Consider the following 18059-nt stretch of genomic DNA (forward strand, 5'->3'; position numbering starts at 1 on the left):
CCTCCAAGTCACCCACCCCCTTACCCCCAGTCCACCCTCCTTCAACTGGCGACTTGGACCCCCTTTCGTCTAGCCATCCCAACCCTAATCCCCACTCGCCCACTGCGTTCAACCCCCCGCCCATTTAATGGCATTCCGAAGCCACTGCTGGCTATCACCTAAGGCAACCGCTCGCAGGTCGTTTTGAGAGCAATTCGCCTCACGATAATCGGTTATTTTAAACTAATTGGTTATTTTCAGTTTTATATTTAAACTAATCGGTTATTTTTAAACTAATTGCATTTTTTAATTGCTCTTGAACGAAGTTTAGAGCAATTATTGTAAACGAGTTGGTCTTTTTTTTGAATTTTTTGCTTGACCATTTCGCGTTTTTCTTCTAGAACGTTCTTTGACTTCTCGAGTGACTTTTTCGTTCTTCATTTTGAGTGATATCTATTGCTCTTCACTCTGAAGTAAAGCTTGATGCTAAAATAAAATCGATTTCATCATGGCCTGATAGCTGAGTGAGCAGTGCTTCTGGTTAGGGAGCGGGAGGTCAATGGTTCAAATCCCGTTGTGCTATTTTTGCACCCTTAAAGAAAAAATGTTATAGGCTACAGGCCCTGAATTAAATTGCCTCGCCTGTCGTTCAAGAGCAATTCTTCCGACCTTAGTCGGTTTATGTTCCTGTATGTTATTTTAAATACTCCAACCAATAAACGAATAGCAGTTCTTGTCAATCATTTGAAAAATAATTTTTAAAGGTCAAGGATTCATTTTCAATTCTGCCTGCAGCTAGAATGTATATAAACTTAAAAATTTCTAACTTTCTCTCGGTTTTTCAAGAAAAAGGGCGTTTCCAATTGCTCTCAACGAAGCTTGTAGCAATTATATTTGTCCTGTTGGTGTTTTTTATGCGATTTTTCGCTTGACCAATTTTTCGTCTAACGCTTTTGACTTTTCGTCCTCAAAAACGAGATAAACAGGTAGCGCCCAGCGGGCATTAAGTGCTCTTAGAGCCTTTCAGCTCTGTTTCTGCTCAAACTGTTTTGGAGACTTATACTTATACTTATGGGGTGAAGGGCGGTTCTTAGAGGTTGAGACACCCCCCCCCCCCCCCCCTGTTGACCCCCCACCCCCACTATTGGCTTGGCTCCACCCCCCCCCCCCCCAACGCGCTGTTACCCCCCCCCCCCCAACCCAGTGTTGCCCCCCATCAGCCCCCCGGTTCACCCCCCTCCCCCGTGGCTAGCTACTGACGAAGCCAACCGCTCGCCGGTCGTTTGAGAGCGATTCGCCCGACGTTAGTCGGTTATGTTCATTCTTGTTATTCCGTTGTCATTAATTTATTTGATACCTCTGATAGTGATACCAGACCATAGCTTTTGGTGATCTTGGCAATTTTTTTGTTTATATTGTCATCAAAGTTTTTGTTACGACCTTTTGTCCTGGCTTCTTTTTTTGTTCATCCATACCATTTATTTCGTAGGTTTTTTTAGCATTAAGACTTTCTTTTGTTCTTTCGGTTGTTTTTTTTTGCGCTCACGTGACTCATCTCGCTCATGAAATGTCCAGAGTGGATCAAATAGTTTTTGTCTTTAACTGTTTTTCATTTTGAAAGTATATACTTTTTATCTGAGAGCAGAAAATCTCAGCATTTGTAAAATTGTTTACAGTCACACTCATCTTTGCAGCCATTTATGGCGCTCGTATTTTTAAAAGGATTGTATTGGCGCTCTTTTTTAAAGTTTTAGCTTTCAAAAAGTGATAAACATGTTAAGCCTGGTGGGCATTGAGTTGTTTCATTTTTTGCCCTATGCTGGCAATTCTTTTTAAGTCCATAATTTGCGAACATCGCTAATAAAGCCTCCATTTAAGATGAAAGTTCCTTTCTTGAATTTTTGGAGCCCAAAAATGTTTTTTTTTATTAAATGAAGCCTAAATTGACTCTGCTTAATGTTCAAAAACGCCTTGTGCAATCTGTTATTTCTATGTGCTTCCTTAGATATGTCTTGTTCATGCCAATTTTAACACAAAAATTTTACTTTTTTGTGGTTGAATGGTTAGATTTTAAAGGTACTCATTTGGTTTGAAGACATTAGATTCAAGAGCTTTAGCAACTTGTAAATTGTAGCTGATTGTAGTTTCCAAGTATGAAGAAATTATACTAGGGTACAATGATTTTTTTTAGAGTACTTGATTATTTTTTTCATTTTCATAACTCCTGAACGTCAATGAAACTTTTTTGAGCTCTAGGCTTCAGTAATGCTTACCAAGAAGATGCAGGTAATCTTTTTTTTGCAAATCAGTATTTGCAAATATCTATTTTGAATATTTTTTTGCAGCATTGTTGTCACTTGTTCTGCTGGCCTCTTATATTTCCAGTACAATTTTTTTGATGCCAACTGCTCTGTTTTAGTTTCTTACCTTTGATAGGAAAACTTGGTATTCAACACGCTGACCCCAAAAATACCTAATTTTTTGATAGCTACTTTCTCTATTTTTCTCTAAATGCGTTGAACTCTTTTCTGGTCAGGTCAGAAAGTATTTAGTTGTTCTTTGTTTTTTTGGATTGTATTTCCGGACTTGTCATGCTATGTTTTTTTGCTTATTGGAATGAAAGTGTTTTCCGTTACCTCATTTTGCCGCTCTTTGGACATTTAGCGTTAAATTTTTTTGAATTCCCTTGGCTAGAACCGTTCTTTGCTTATTCTGATGATTTTTTTAGCAGTTGGTCAACAAAGCAATCGGAAATTAACAGAGTAAATATCAAAAAAAAAACGAAATCAAAATGGAAACGAGTTGGATCCAGAACGCCGAGTATTAGATCACCCGTGTTTGAACTTCGTTCTGAGTAGTCTTAGGTACCAAGTTTAATGTTTTTGGTATGGATGCTTGTATCCTCTCGTTAAGAAACAGGGGATGTCTAACCACATAATCAAATCAAATTTGCTCGCACTTCAAAAAAGTTTTTGTACAACAATCAATTTTCATTTTTATTCTTTCAATCCCTGTCAGGGTTAGGGGACTCAAGGGGGCTATTTTCCGGCAATCTACCGAGTATGTTTAAGTTTTTTATGCAAGTCATTAATGTATATATCAAGCTTTACTTAACTCTTCTTTTTCTATGCTCTCGAAAATGGGACTTTGTGTTGATATATGAGGCGTTTTAGATTTCCTTTAATAGCTGAACTGAGAAGTTGACCGCCACTTTAATTAGTTGGATAAATCAGCCTATTGTTTCACTTTTTTCTTTTCTTTGAATGTCAGTCGGGTTCATGGAATCAATAGTTCTTTTTTCCAGCAATCGGCCGGATATGTTTTTAATTGCATAACAACTTAAAGTTTTGCCTAAGCATGAGAGGAAAAACAGGAAACCTTTTGTCTGCCTTGCCTCTTATTCGTACTTTTTTTCACTGTCTGAATTTGCTTTTGGATCTATTCTGTTCTGCCCCCCCCCCCCCCAGCTAAGTGGGCTTATATTTCCCCCCCCCCCCCCAGGCGCACGTGCTAATTTTTACATAGTAACGTGCTATATAGCAACATATAATTTGTAACTGGGGGTCATAAAAACACTGGGGGGACAAAACAGAGTAGATCCTTGCTTTTACTCAGAATTTTAAGCAGCTGCACTCATTGCTCTCGTTGAGCCCAATATAAGTAGTTTAGATCTCCGACGTTAGGTAGCTGTTCTTCCGTCCTGGGTTTATGGAACGATTGTGTTGTAAAATTTTTTTCAGGAAACTGGCTTCGTTCCTATCGAAAATGAACAAAGTGATAATACCGATATGCACATGAATGGCCATTCTCAAGACTCAGAAAATGAAAACAAGCCAGAGATGTATCAATCCACTGACGCAGTGAACAGTACCACTGAAGATTTGATCAATTTCGACTCTCCTAAACACATGAACGACCTGGAGTCAATTCCAACCAGGTACGACCAAAATGGCATTTGCAATTATCATGACCTTGACTTGAAACACTCACGTGTACATTTAAAAATTCCGAAAGTCTGCGGTGCCGGAAGTTAAACTGTCAGAAGTTCCTACATACTTAGCCAGAAGTCTGACTTCCATGAACTTTCATCATTTTAAGACGTTCAAGTTGCGTGTTTTAAGCGAGGTTACGTGACTCTGCATAAGTGACTTTCAAATTTCTGACTTAATATCTCGAACCGCTTCGCGTTCTTCGATAAACGCCAGAAGTTCTCAGTGATTTCAGGCCGAGTCACTTAACCTATACTTGTGGCGCCCGCTTCAAATCAACTCACAAGTATATAAACCTTAAATAAACACGTCATCTTAACGATGATTGGCAACAATGGTGAATTATGGCTGTAATACAATTGTAGTTTAGATTGTAACCTTTTCGATCTGGCAACTGGGTTTCGACATCATTAATTTACCCGTTTGAAGCGGAACTTGAAACATGTTGACGAATTTGTTGCTTCTTGATAAGATTCTTGGCTAGAAACAGTCAGAATATTGCCAACCATGCAAAATCTTTGCACGTTTTTCGGCATATTAGGTATTTTACGACAATCTCATAAGAACATCTCAAAATTTATCAGCAAAACAACAGTATGTTGCAAAGGCATCCCAAGATTTTTTTGTCGGATCTTTTCCGTTGTGCCCCTCCCCCCCCCCCCAGCTTACTGGGTGCGTATTGTTTGCAACCTCCCCCCCCCCCCCCCAAGACGTACGTGATATATTTTCACATAGTAATTTACTATGTAATGTAAAGTGCTCTGTAACTGGGTTGCATAACGCACTTGGGTGGGGGGGGGGGGGGGGGGGTGTTTCACAAACGCAAAAGGTCGGTTTTGTCAACAGGATTTCTTTACCTCATTTATTATCAAGTTTCGTTCCGTTGGGCATTGAATACCTACCTAGATCATGATTCGTAAAAGCTTTCCAGGGCCAAATTGAAACACCATCTTAGAAGACAATAAACGTTAATGGAGTTCTGATTGATGGCGCCCTTCGCCACCACAAAAAAAAAAGCAACGAATAAGGACTGTATGCTAAATTTATTGCATACTTAATTCACGCTGGCCGTGGTATGGAGCATAGCGTGATTTTGGAGTTTAAATTATTGATGAAATAGAACACTTTTTGTTTGGCGCGGTCCTGATATGGAATTTGATGGATAAAGTGACACGCTTATTTCTCTTTTACAGTGGTGTGAAGTCTTTCCCTGAGAAAAAGGAAGAAAAGAGTCCGAAGACACAGGAGCATGAGAATACTGGGAAAGTGAAAAATTCCAGAAACTTCTTTGAGCAGATGATGGTTAGTTTTTTTGTTTAAAATTGTTAGTACCTAAATTAAAGTTTTTTTATGATACGAACCTTTTTTTAATACAAATGAATGTTCTTATTCGTCGCATTTTTGTCTAAATAGAAGTACCTTGAATATACTAATCTAAAGAAAATGATATCCTAAATAATATATTGACAGTCGTTTTAATATTTTTCCCATTATAGCCCACCCATGAAATTATAGCTCCCCATTATGGTATGTCATGATTGGGAGGGGAGTTAGGTTCTGACCACAAGGTGGTGGGGGGGGGGGGGGGGGGGCTATAATGGGAAAGACCCATTTTTTTCATAGGTGAAAGAGCGTGATGGTGTGAATGAAAAGAGTGAACAGTTGAAGAAAGTGCGCAAGAATCGCGAAATTGAAGAACGAAAACTGGAGGCACAAAGAGGTCGTAAATTTGTGGATAAAGAACCAGTGAAATACGAGTTTAATCTCGAAAGTGAATTGTACACGCAAGTTTTGAATCAAAGCTCGGGAAATGGAAATGTACAAAAACGAGAGGCTGAGTTTTCAAGCAAACGAAGTGATCATACTGCCTCAAACAATAGCGTCAACAGTAGAAAAAGCAATACGGTTGTTGATGAGAAACAAAAGGTTTTGTCTGAGCTGGCTTCCAACATCAATTCCGAGAGTGAATACGACGTCAACTCAGAAATGGAAGAGTTTGAAGCAGAGTTTGCGACACAACGAGAGGCAATGATGCAACAGTTACGTCATAGTGGGAATGAAGTAATGAACGATTGTATGGATTCCATTCGAGATGATGAGCGAGTGCCAAGGAGCCGAACACTTTCCTGTGCATCGAATGGAGGAACATTGCGAGATCCGATTGAAGAAGCACTAGGATCACAAAGGGCTCCGTCAAGAGGTACAAATTTCTTATTAAATGGTTTTCTATAAATCAGTGTGTTATCATGTTAATTGTGCGCGAACAAAGTTTTGAATAATTATTTTAGTAGTATGTGCCTTTTTAATAGCCGCCTCAGCTTCCCAGCTGGCTATTATAGCGCTCCTATTTTTTTTAATTGCCCTCAAACGAAGTTTGTAGCAATTACATTAATCCGGTGGTCTTTTTTATGCGATTTTTCACTTCACCGATTTCTGGCCCAATTGATTTTCGTCCTCAAAAACGGGATAAACAAGTAGCGCCCAGAGGGCATTAAGCGCTCTTAGAGCCTTTCAGCGCACGATTCTCAAAGTATGCGATTCACGGAAACTGTTTGGAGACACAATTTCGAGGTACGAAGGGCGTTTCCCTCCTCAGTCACCGTTTCCCCCCTCCCCAGACATGCGTTCCCCCCCTCAGTCACCACCATCCTTCAACCCGCAATAAGGACCCCCTCTTGTCCAGCTCTTATGGGCGAGAGTCATTGTGTGAAGGGTGGTTCTTAGAGATTCACACCCCACCTACACACACACACACACCTCTTCACCCCCAGCATCCCGCTTTCCCCCTTCGAGAGGAATTCTACCGACGTTATTCGTTTAAGTTAAATGAAGTTCTTGGTTAACCGTTTTGTCGACTGATTTTTGGTTGACAATCTATTTCAATCTATTTCAGACTTTCAATTTCCTTAGAGTATTTTCAATCTTCATTCATTCTGCTCAAAGTGCTTCTAAACAGCAGTTGCCTACCAAAGCAATCTAAAATGAACAGAGTCAGTATCAAAGATGAAATTCAAGCCCCCGTGCAGTTGTTGCTCTTGTGCAATTTTGATGTTGCAAATTTGTTCGTTCCTCTGTACTTCAACCTTCTCTTGGTGTTAATTTAATTGATCCCTTTCGTCGTCAAGATTTTTGCTACGACCATATGACGTCACAAACACTTTAAATCTGCTTTTTGGTCATCCGTTTATGCAATTTCAACTGGATTGCGATATTCACGTCATTTTTGACTCCCAGTAGAGCGAGTTTTTTTTGTTCATTTGCGTGACTAAGTTTTTGGTCACACTTGACTTACCGCACTCTCGAAAAAGACTTGTTCAGTTTGAAATTGACTTTTTTAAACTTTATTTCAAAGAGATAAGGTCAAGTGAATGCGTGTCACTCTAAATGAGAATTTAAGAGCAGCTAATTGAGGCAGCAATAATTTATACAAGTTCTTAATCAAAACATAACATCTCATCCTTTAATGAAAAGAGTATTTTTCTCTGTCTGTCTTTTTTATCTGTTTTTTTTTAATAGCCGCACAGCGATAGCTGGGGCTATTATTGGCCTTCTCTTAGTTTTTTCATTTCGTCGTCATGATTTTTGTGACGACCATATGACGTCACAGCCACTTTTTGTTCATTCGTTCATGCAATTTCAACTGAATTGCATGTGTGACGTCATTTTTCGCTCTTAGTGGAGCGAGTTTTTTTGTTCATTCGCGTGATTAAATTTTTGGTCACACTTGACTTACCTCACTCTCAAAAATGACTTCCTCACATTGAAGTTGACTTTTATTTACTTAAATTCAAAGAGATAAGGTCAAATGGGTGTGTGTCACTCTAAATGAAGGTTATTTGAGATCAGCTAATAGAGGCAGCAATAACTTATACAGATTTTTAATCAAAATATAACAGATCAGCCTTCAATGAAAAGACAAATTTTTTGGTCTGTCTTTTTTTACTGTTTTTTTAGACTGCCGATCTACGAATCTATTGCGGCTATTTTCTGGCTATCTGCCAGCTATGTTTTTAATTCACATTCAAAGTGGAGTGACAAATTAGTATTTGAATAAATTTTGGTTTTTGAAAGCGAAATTTTCACGGGCAGCAATTTGACTTATATTTCTGTTTTTTTTTAATCCTGATTTCAGCTGATGGTTTCGGGAGGTCATATGTGTGTTCTATTAATGCATAGTTGTACTTTTATTAATTCATCGATGGGCAGTTGATGGTTTATTTGATTATAGTCGACAAGTTTTTTTAAAGTAAAATATAAGAAACTGTTTTGTCGGTTTTTGTAAGTTTTTTGTCCTGTTTTCTAGTCTCAATACTGACTTCTAGTGCTGCGTTACTGTCGTTATTTTTTCGGCTTTAAGTCTTAGCTATCGATTTTTTGTCATCGGTACCATTTGCTTTTGAAGAGTTTTAAGTGAATTTTTTAGTCTTTTTGCATTTCTTTGTCACGTCAAAAACGGGATAAACAGATAAAGCCCACATGGCTGAGCAGTTGTTAGAGCCTTACGAACTACTGGTCTCAAGTACGCGATTCAGCGAAACTGCTGGAGACAATTTCGTGGTGCAATGAGTGGTTTTTAGTTTGACCCCCTCAGTCAAACCCCTCCCCTCAATGATCACCTAGCACACCCCCACCCCCCCCCCCCACACACACACACACACGCCAACAGCCCTGTCCACCCTCCTCAACCTGGTCATGGACCATCTCCCAACTATATAAAGTACTCCGACCCCCAACTAGCAGTTTAACTATTTTTGTGCTCCTATTTTTGCTTCCTACTTCAAGCGAAAATTTTTTTGGCGTGGCCTAATTTTACTGCTTTCAAAATTTTGTCTGAAATAGTTTATCCTCTGCGCTATTTTGTTCGCGCAATCTACTCAATTTTTTTTCTAAGAGCTAAATCTAAGAAAGAAATCTGATGTACTAACAATAAGGTATATAATAAAGCCTAGCTAGCAAATGCTATCAAAATAATACCTACATTTGATGTGATTTCAAATCGTTTTTAATAGCCGCACAGCGATAGCTGGGGCTATTATTGGCCTTCTCTTGGTTTTTTTTATTTCGTCGTCGCGATTTTTGTTACGACCATATGACGTCACAACCACTTCAAATCTGCGTTTTGTTCATTCGTTCATGCAATTTCAACCGAAGTGCGTGTGTGACGTCATTTTTCGCTCTTATTGGAGCGAATTTTTGTTCATTCGCGTGATTAAATTTTTGGTCACACTTGACTTACCTCACTCTCAAAAATGACTTCCTCACTTTGAAACTGACTTTTATTTACTTTAATTCAAAGAGATAAGTTCAAATGGGTGTGTGTGTGTGTGTGTGTGTGTGTGTGTGTGTGTGTGTGTGTGTGTGTGTGTGTGTGTGTCACTCTAAATGAAGGTTATTTGAGAGCAGATAATAGAGGCAGCAAAAACTTATACAGATTTTTAATCAAAATATAACATATCAGCCTTCAATGAAAAGGCGGATTTGTTTGGTCTGTCTTTTTCTGTGTTTTTTTAGACTGCAGATCTACGAAGCTATTGCGGCTATTTTCTGGCAATCTGCCAGCTATATTGTTCTAATTTTTAAACAACAGCCGTCAGCCTCTTAACAGCTATTGTTAAGGGGCTCTTATTTTTGCAACTGTTTTTGTATGACGTTCCTTTCCAATCAATTTTATTTGTGTAATTTGTGAAGGAAGTGAAACGCTTAAAAATGTGTATTGGGGTTCTGAACAGAATCGAAGAAAGAGAGATGTGTTATTTGTTCATACCGCTGTTTAAGATAGCAAAAAATTGAGGCGTCGAAAATTTTTTGAAATTGGGCGATATTTGTTCACGTGCAATGATTGTTAGAACTTTTAAAACTTTTTTTGGTTAGGCTTATGAAATTGTTTTAAGTTTGGGATTGTTTTCATAGTGGTTTTCTGGTAGTTTATATGATTTTTATGTTATTTTGTATGTTTTGTCAGCTTTTTTTGCGTTTATTTTAGCTATTTTTAGTTTTTTGATTTATGTACTGCCTTAAGTAGACGATTACTTTTATGAAGTCATTAGATACCAAGTGAGCACTGTTTTGTTCTTATTAGACCTTTTTTGTTCAGACATATGAAAAAAGGAGAATTTACTACCAATTCTTTTTACAGTTGTCTATAATAAATATGATTGTACAATTTTTTAGCCTATTATGAATTGCCTACTGTTTTGCGAGCATTTTAATACTTTTATTTGCTCAAAAGAACTTTTCTTTGTGTCAATGTGCCTTGTAATATAAAAAATCGATATTTTAAAAATTTTTAAGATCTAGTTGTTTTGCAGAATTGACTTCAAATTGTTTTGATTGGTGTTAGTGAGTTCTAGTTTTTTGAAGGGGTTGTTTTTAGTTTTCTTGGAGGTGTTTACGGAATGCTTTGACCACATTGACTCCTTCAACTAGATGGAATTTAAAGTTTTCAGCAAGTTTTCTTGAAAACCTTAGTGTTTCAATTGCTTTTGGAGCCGTCAGATTCAATGGCGGTGATTATATGACTATCTGTCGGATGAGTGAAATTTCATTCCAAAAGTTTTTTGTCTATCGCAAGAGGCTCTGATTGATTTCTTGTTTTCTTTTGTGCTTTTTTGTCGTTGATCGATTCAATTTTCGTCTTCATCTTGACCGTGAATTTTGGGTAAACTACATTGCTCTCATTCGGGCCGGACTTCATTATTGAACGACATGGCCATTAGGCGCCTAATAGATATATTCGATACAACTTGATTCGGAACAGTGAATACTATAAGGAAATATCAAAATGCGTCAGAACTTTGGAAAATGGTAAATCTGTTATAGTATTCCGTATTTCTGATCAAGGAGCTCTTATTGGATTTCACCTTTTTTTTACAGAGATGTTCCCCATTTTTGTTTATAATCGCGATAGTCATAGGTGAGCCCAGCTATCAATGGCCTTCTCTTGTTTTTCTTTCAATATTTGCGAAGATTGTTTTAGCGGCCGTACAACGTCACACTTATTCAAGTGAGCCTATTCATTAACGCGGTATTTAGACTGAGTTGTGTGAGTGACGTCAATTTTCGCTGATAAAAGAGTGAGTCGTTTGATCATGCAAGTGATTAAGAAATTTTTAATTCATTCGACTTGCAGCACTCTCAAATTAACTTTTTTCACTCTAAAAACAAAAATTTAATTACATCAATTCCAGAATTCAATGTAAATTGAGTCAAATTTATCGTTTTTTTCGATATTATTCATAGACGCTGCCAGCCTCTGAGCGGCTATTATTTAAGTGCTTTCCATTTCGCAATTCGAAGAAAAAATGGCTGTTTTTTTAAAGATCTATTTTCGTTTTGACTGCTCTGAACGAAGTTCATAGCAATTATTGTAAGCGTGCGTGTCTATTTTATTCAAAATTTTTTCTTGACAATTTTGACTTTTCGATTGACTTTTACGCCCTTGAATTTTTGCGTTTCGCGTGATCTAAAATTCTCTCTCAATCACAATTTCAAGCAGCTGAACTCAATTGGTGGCAATTAAATACTAAAAGTCAACTGAAAAGTGCACCGAAACTGGTGTCATTTTTTACTTGAAATCTTTAATAGTGGTATATGTTAACCTCTAATGTGGTTATTTGACACCCACTATTGAACTTGTTAGTCCCTTTTAGGCTCCCCCTCCCACCGACTGTTTTTTGTTCTTTCATTTTTCTTATTTCCTATATCGAACAAGGAATTTTTTGTCTGTCTTTCATTTTTTTACTGTTGTTTTTGTTGCTGAGCAAATTTTTTTGACTTTCTCCTGTTCTCTTATTTCCCGCTATATCCTTTTTGTCATGCCTTCTCATTTTTCATATTTGTTTATCAGATTTATCTCGCTTATGGTTTTTTGTTCGTTGTTTTTAATTGCTCACTTTCGCCTTTTTTATTGTCGATAACTTTATATTTCTTTCCACTTCCCTATCTTTTTTCTATCTAAGTGTTTCTCTCTTTTTTCTTGTTTTTTGTGCTTTCATTTTTTAAATTGTATACTTTTTCTTGCTTTGTATATCTTTCTCTTTTTCTTGCTCGTTATCCTTCTGTGTGTTTTCATCGATGTTTCTTTTAATTTCTTGCTCTCTATTTTTTCTTGGTTCACGTTTAGTATTCAGTAAAAGCTAAGTTCTCCTTTAGGTGGCTTAGATAGCGATTAATCATTGATTAATAGATTACTAAATGACGATTTTCTTCACCTTCTTTTCATAAATTTTTTGGCTAGTAATAATAATAATTAGATGTTCAGAATAGTTTGATTTCTGTGTCGATGGCGTCGTCAGTCAAATCTCAACCATCAATCAGTCATTCATGCGGTTTTTAATTGCTCTTGAACGAAGCTCAAAGCAGTCATTGTAAACGTGTGTGTCTTTTATGCAAAAAAATTTTCGCTTGACAATTTTGACTTTTCGATTGATTTTTACGCCCTTGAATTTTTGTGTTTCGCGTGATCTAAAGTTCTCTCTCAGTCACAATTTCAAGCAGCTGAACTCAATTGGCGGCCATTAAATACTAAACGTCAACTGAAAAGTACACCGAAACTGGTGTCATTTTTCACTTTAAATCTTAACAGTGGTATATGTTAACATCTAATGTGGTTATTTGAAGCCCACTATTGAACTTCTTAGTCAGATTTGGCCCCCCCCCCCCGACTGAAGCAAGCTGGAATTGATTAGAGCTCCCACTAGTCGTTCGAGAGCAATTCGGACGTTAAGTCGCTATGTTTTTTTAATTGCTCTCAAACGAAGGTTTAGCAATTAAGTTAGTCCCGTGGTCTTTTTAATGCAATTTTTTATTTCACCGATTTTTCGTTTGACCCATTTGACTTTTGGTCTTCAAAAAAGGGGTAAACTGGTAGCGCCCAGAGGGTACCAAGTGCTCTTAGAGCCTTTCAGCTCACTAGTCTCTAAGTACGCGATTCACGGAAACTGTTTGGAGAAAATTTCGAGTTATGAGGGGTGGTTCTTAGTCTTAAACGTTTGACCCCCCTTCAGTCAGCCCCCTTCTCAGTCACCCCATTCTTCAACCAGAGATAAGGACCCCCTCTCGTCCTGCTCTTAAGGGCGTGAGTCATTGTGGGAAGAGTGGTTCTTAGAGCTTCACCCCCCCCCCCCCCCACACACACACACACACACACGCTTACACATACCACTGCACCTGCAGCCTCCCGCCTTCCCCCTTTGAGAGGAATTCGCCCGACGTTATTCGTTTATGTTAAATGAAGTTCCTGCTTGACCCTTTTGTCGACTGATTTTGGACTTGACCATCTATCTTTCAATTTCCTTAGACTAGTTTCAATCTCCCCGATAGCCCCTTCAATACACTTGGTTGTACCCTTCCTCCGCTGCGCTCACCTCACCCGCCTTCTGCCACGGAGAAGTTATTTTGTCACGCCGAAAAAGTAGTTGAATGATAAAACGGCCCGAAATTTTAATGTAGTGCCTGAAATTTTACTTCTAATTTTAATGTAGTGTCCGAAAACGGTCTTTGATCAAAAATTCGATTTCTCGATTATGATTCGTGTTTGTTTAAATGCGACAATTTGACTTTGATTTTATTTTTTGTTTTATTTTTCATAACTGATTTTTTTTCTAAATGGTTGTTTCAATCCAATCTTAGTCCATGCTGGGTTTATTGTTTCTTAAGTTAATAAGAATTTTTTGTCAGGACTTGTCTTGTTATGTTTTTGTGTTGATTCACTATTTTGTTTTACATAAGTCACGGCTTCCACGTTAGACTACTGCCTTATATCACTTCCTGTTTCAACTGAACAGATTTTATTTTACTCATTGAAAAACACAATGTAGTGAATACTGTCAATGTCGAAAAAGCAAAATTGAAAGAAAGAGGTCAAAATTCTAAGAAACTAGCGCAGCCAGCTATTCCAGCGGCGTTTGATTTTTGAAATCGTAGTTGAGTGGTGGTTTTAGTCACGCCGAAACATGAAGTGAAACGAAACAGCAATTCGTTTAGGGGTGTTAATTTTATTACTTCAATTCTTAAATAGTGCTTGAACTTTTGAACTGTTTTACACTGTGTTTGAACTTTGCTTTCTAGTGTGTTTGTTCCCCTGCTTTTGTGACTTCTGCTTTTACTATTTTTGATTGGATTTTTTGATAGGTCTTATTTTCTTAATGGTTTTCCAAATCCATACCGAGTCGTTGCTATAGTTTTTTTGTTCGAATCTTTTGAAATTATTATTCTTTTAAAGTTAGTTCTGGACTTGTCCGGCTGTTTTTATTCGTCGTCATTTTTTCTTAAGACCTAATTGCGTGCATGACGGCATTTTCCCCGCGCATGAATCGGGTTTTTTGCATTATTACACGCAATGACTTTTCATCTTTCACCTTTTGTTTTGCTGAGATTGATGGGGCAATTTGAGGAAAAATTGGGAATTGTAGTTTATTTGCGGGCAGTTTAATTTTCAGTACATGGATCTGTCCAAACCAATAAAAAACATCACAACTTTTTGGAGAAAAACGGATTTTTAGTCTCATTTTTTACATGGGTATTTCGAGACTAAGGATCTAAAAAGTTATCGCACCGCACCTATTTTCTGGCAATATGACAGCTATGTTTAGTTTTTGTTGGTCATTTTGCATTGCGATAATAATTCAGTTGTCGTTGTGCGGCAATAGTGATAGTTAATAAGTACGTCGAGTACAGTTGCGCCGTTAATTCTACCAGGTAATCATAGCAATTACAAGTACCCAGGTCCCTGCTTAAGAAAAAAACATATCATTGTAAAACATATCAATGATAATTTATGTAGTTCAATTTTTTGTACTTGAATTGATTTTTCTAATGTATGGAGTATCTTTGATCAGAGTATAGTCATTTTTGTTTTGTGTTTCAGCAAGCGGTGTAATACAGCCAGAGTCGTACACTCCGCCAAGCTCAATTCTTAATGTAAGTGAACCATCAATGGATCATAAATATGAGTCAAGTGACGCTTGACTAATCCTCTCTCTGGGTAATCCTTTAATTGTGAAGCTTTTACAATATCTATCCAGTTCTCCCTCTGTGCTTTCAGACGTCACAAGATAGCCAGGACAGTTTGAACAATTCCAGACTCGACGGAGCCATGAAAATGTAAGTAAACGTTTTTCTGTTCAAGCGTTCCAGATCAAGGGTGTAAGTATCTAAAATATATAAAATTTTGCTTATTTGTTTGATTAGCAATAAAGTGACTCGGATTATTTTACATAGACTTAAAGATCATTTTTGATTGAATATTTTTGGCTTTCCTATGTGATCATTAATTTTGTGTGGATTTGATCACTTTTAGTTAAAAGCCGCAAAGCGATAGCTGAGGCTATTACTGGCCTTCTTTTGATTTTTTACGACTTGAAGAGGAGTATTGGTTTTCTTGAGGGTTTTTTTACCGGAAGTACTATTCGTTCAGACTGCGTTTTGAGCTAAAAGCTGCCGTGTTAACTAATCGTTTCTGAGCGAGAAAAGTTTTTGGATTATGACTTCTAACTTAGAAAAGTGTTTTTTGACGGAATGGCGCATATACATAACTTTTTTAGGCGTTTTTTCAATTGCCCCAGATTTGTTGCTTGTAATTTGGATTTTGTAGAATAAATTTTTGTTGGCTGCTGTGTTAATACGTAAACCTCGAAATTGATACCAGTGTTTTTGAGAGCCTAATAAAAGGAGTTCACGTGTGAGGGTCTACCCTGTTGTATTAAGATGGGTTATGGGTTTACCATGTATTCACATTAGGTATAGCCACCGCAATGTATTAAGATTAAGTATAGACGCCGCAAGGTCTTAAGATTGGCAATAGCCGACTATCTATAGCAAGATGGCGAGTGGTAGCGTATTCTCAATTTTTTTTGCTAATGTTTGTTTTTATCAATAATTGCTTTCTTTTGGATCGTCAAGCGGACTTTTTCTTTCAAACATCAGTGCAATGGGCAACGTCCTTTTCAGGCATTGAATGCCTTGTTATAATTTCACCTATTTTTGTTTTCCGAAATTCTATTCATGATTGTCCGATTTTGGCAATTTTTGTCTAATCTCTCTTAAGTTTTTTTGTATTTTGTTTTTTTAATTACTGGCAAGTATTTTTTTCCAGATTTAGAGATTTTAATTTTGTTTTATTATAAATTGAATAACTTTTTGACGTTGAGTTTTTGAGATTCAGTAAAAAAATTGTTGGAAGATAACTGTTTTAAGTTTTTTCATCATTCGAAAGTTTTTTTTGTGTACTGTCAGGGATTTTAATTTCGTTTTGTTTTTAGTGAAAAGTTTTTTTGCGTTACGTCTTTAAAATTTACTCAGTTTGTTTGTTAATAGCCGCCCTCGTCTTCTCAGTCGGCTATTATAGCGCTCCTATTTTTTTTACAATTCAAAGATTTTGAATTGTATTGGAGCGCTGTCTTTTTTTTTAAGATCTGTTCACACATTTTCATGATTTTTGAAGTCAAATTGGAGTAGTGATTTTGGTCACGCCGAAACAGGACGTGGAGCGAAAAAGCGAGTGGTTTTGCGGCTTGATTTTTTTTTCGCTTTAAATTTAAAGTAGAGTGAGAAAATGGTGTTTGAACAAAAATTCGCTTTCTCGCTAGTGGTTTTTTGTTCACATGCGGCAATTTCACTTTGATTTTTACTGTTTTTTCGATTTTTTGTATCGGATTTTTTTTCTGATTGGTTTTCCCAATCCATTCATAGTCCGTTCTAGGTCTAGTTTTCTGTTTAGTCATTGAAAATTCTTTTAATTGTACGTCAGGACTTGTCCTGCTATGTTTTTTTACTTCGTCGAATTTTTTTTCGCTTTACCATTTTGCCGCTTTTTCAGCATTTTGCGTGAAATCTTTTTGACTTCTCTGGGCTAGTTTCTCTCTTCTCTCATTCTGCTAAAAGTGAATTTAAACATCAGTTGCTCAGCAAAGCAATTCAAAATGAACAGAGTCAGAATAAAAAACTGAAGTCAGAAATAGAAACGGGATAAACCCATAAAGCCCAATTTTAGATGCCCGCTATTTGAACGTCGTTCCTATAAGTCTTAGTTACCATCTCTTATGCTTACTGGTATTGATAGTAGCCCCTGTAGCCGCTCTCTAAGAAACAGAAGTAAGTTCAACTACGAAATGCCATCAAAATAAATCGGACTTAAAAAATGTTTTTGTACAAAAATTTTTTTTTTCGATATCTTCTATTCTTTCAATCCCAATCATGCTTATTGGAATCAACGGCGGCTATTTTCCGGTAATCTGCCGGGTATGTTTATTAATTGCGGTTTTAAAAAATTTGATATTTTTAAAATTAATTTTACATTTTGAATCTGCGAACTGTTTTTACTAAAATCCGGAAATCGTCTTTTACAATGTGTTCATGTTCTCGACACATTATGGCAAGCATCTTTCTATTCTTGGCGTAAGACCTCTAGTTTTATTTTATTGTTTTCTTCGAGTAATCTTAGGTCTGTGGTTGTAAGTTTTCAACAATTTTTTTTGCCCACAAATTTTCTGTTTCTGCTGTCTTTTTGTTGATTATTTTAATTTTAGCAGTTGTTTGACTCAATTTGTATATGATATCGCAACAGGAGCTATGCAGATCTTATTTTTGTCTTTTTTGCAATGACCTGTGAACGTACTTAATGACTCCCGAGTTTTAGTATTCTTCTTTTTGATAGCCGCCTTAGCTTCTCGGCCGGCTATTATAGCACTCCTATTGTTTTACTTCGTCGTACTAAATTTTTTTCTTTTTACCTTAGTTCACAGCTTGTTCAACATCTTGCGTGAAATCTTTTGAACTTCTCTAGGATAGTTTCACTCTTCTCTTATTCTGGTAAAAGTGTTTTTAGACAGCAGTTGATCAGCAAAGCAATTCGAAATGAACAGAGTCAGTATCAAAAAACGAAATCAGAAATAGAAACGGGATAAACCCAAAGCCCCAATTTTAGATACCCTTTACTCGAACTTTTTCTTAGTTGCCGTCTGTAATGCTTATTGGTATTGATACTAGCCCTTGTGTCGTCTCACTACGAAACAGTAGTATGTTCAGCCACAAAATGACATCAAAATGTTCGCACTTTAAAATTGTTTGTGTATAAAAATCATTTATTTCATT

The 18059-nt window shown here is 36.9% G+C and overlaps 1 protein-coding gene across 1 annotated transcript in view; it reads left to right on the forward strand.

The window, feature by feature from the left end:
• The window catches only part of LOC142336485 (uncharacterized), a 117158-nt gene that overhangs the window by 40149 nt on the left and 58950 nt on the right, over positions 1-18059 (forward strand). Inside the window, exons 9-12 of the mRNA XM_075385368.1 lie at positions 5162-5270; positions 5592-6168; positions 14836-14888; positions 15013-15071. Coding sequence (XP_075241483.1) covers positions 5162-5270; positions 5592-6168; positions 14836-14888; positions 15013-15071 — 798 coding nt within the window. The remainder of the gene's footprint in view (positions 1-5161; positions 5271-5591; positions 6169-14835; positions 14889-15012; positions 15072-18059) is intronic.

Source organism: Convolutriloba macropyga, chromosome 3 (assembly GCF_964194025.1).
Source record: "Convolutriloba macropyga chromosome 3, txConMacr16.3, whole genome shotgun sequence".
NCBI lineage: Eukaryota > Metazoa > Xenacoelomorpha > Acoela > Convolutidae > Convolutriloba > Convolutriloba macropyga.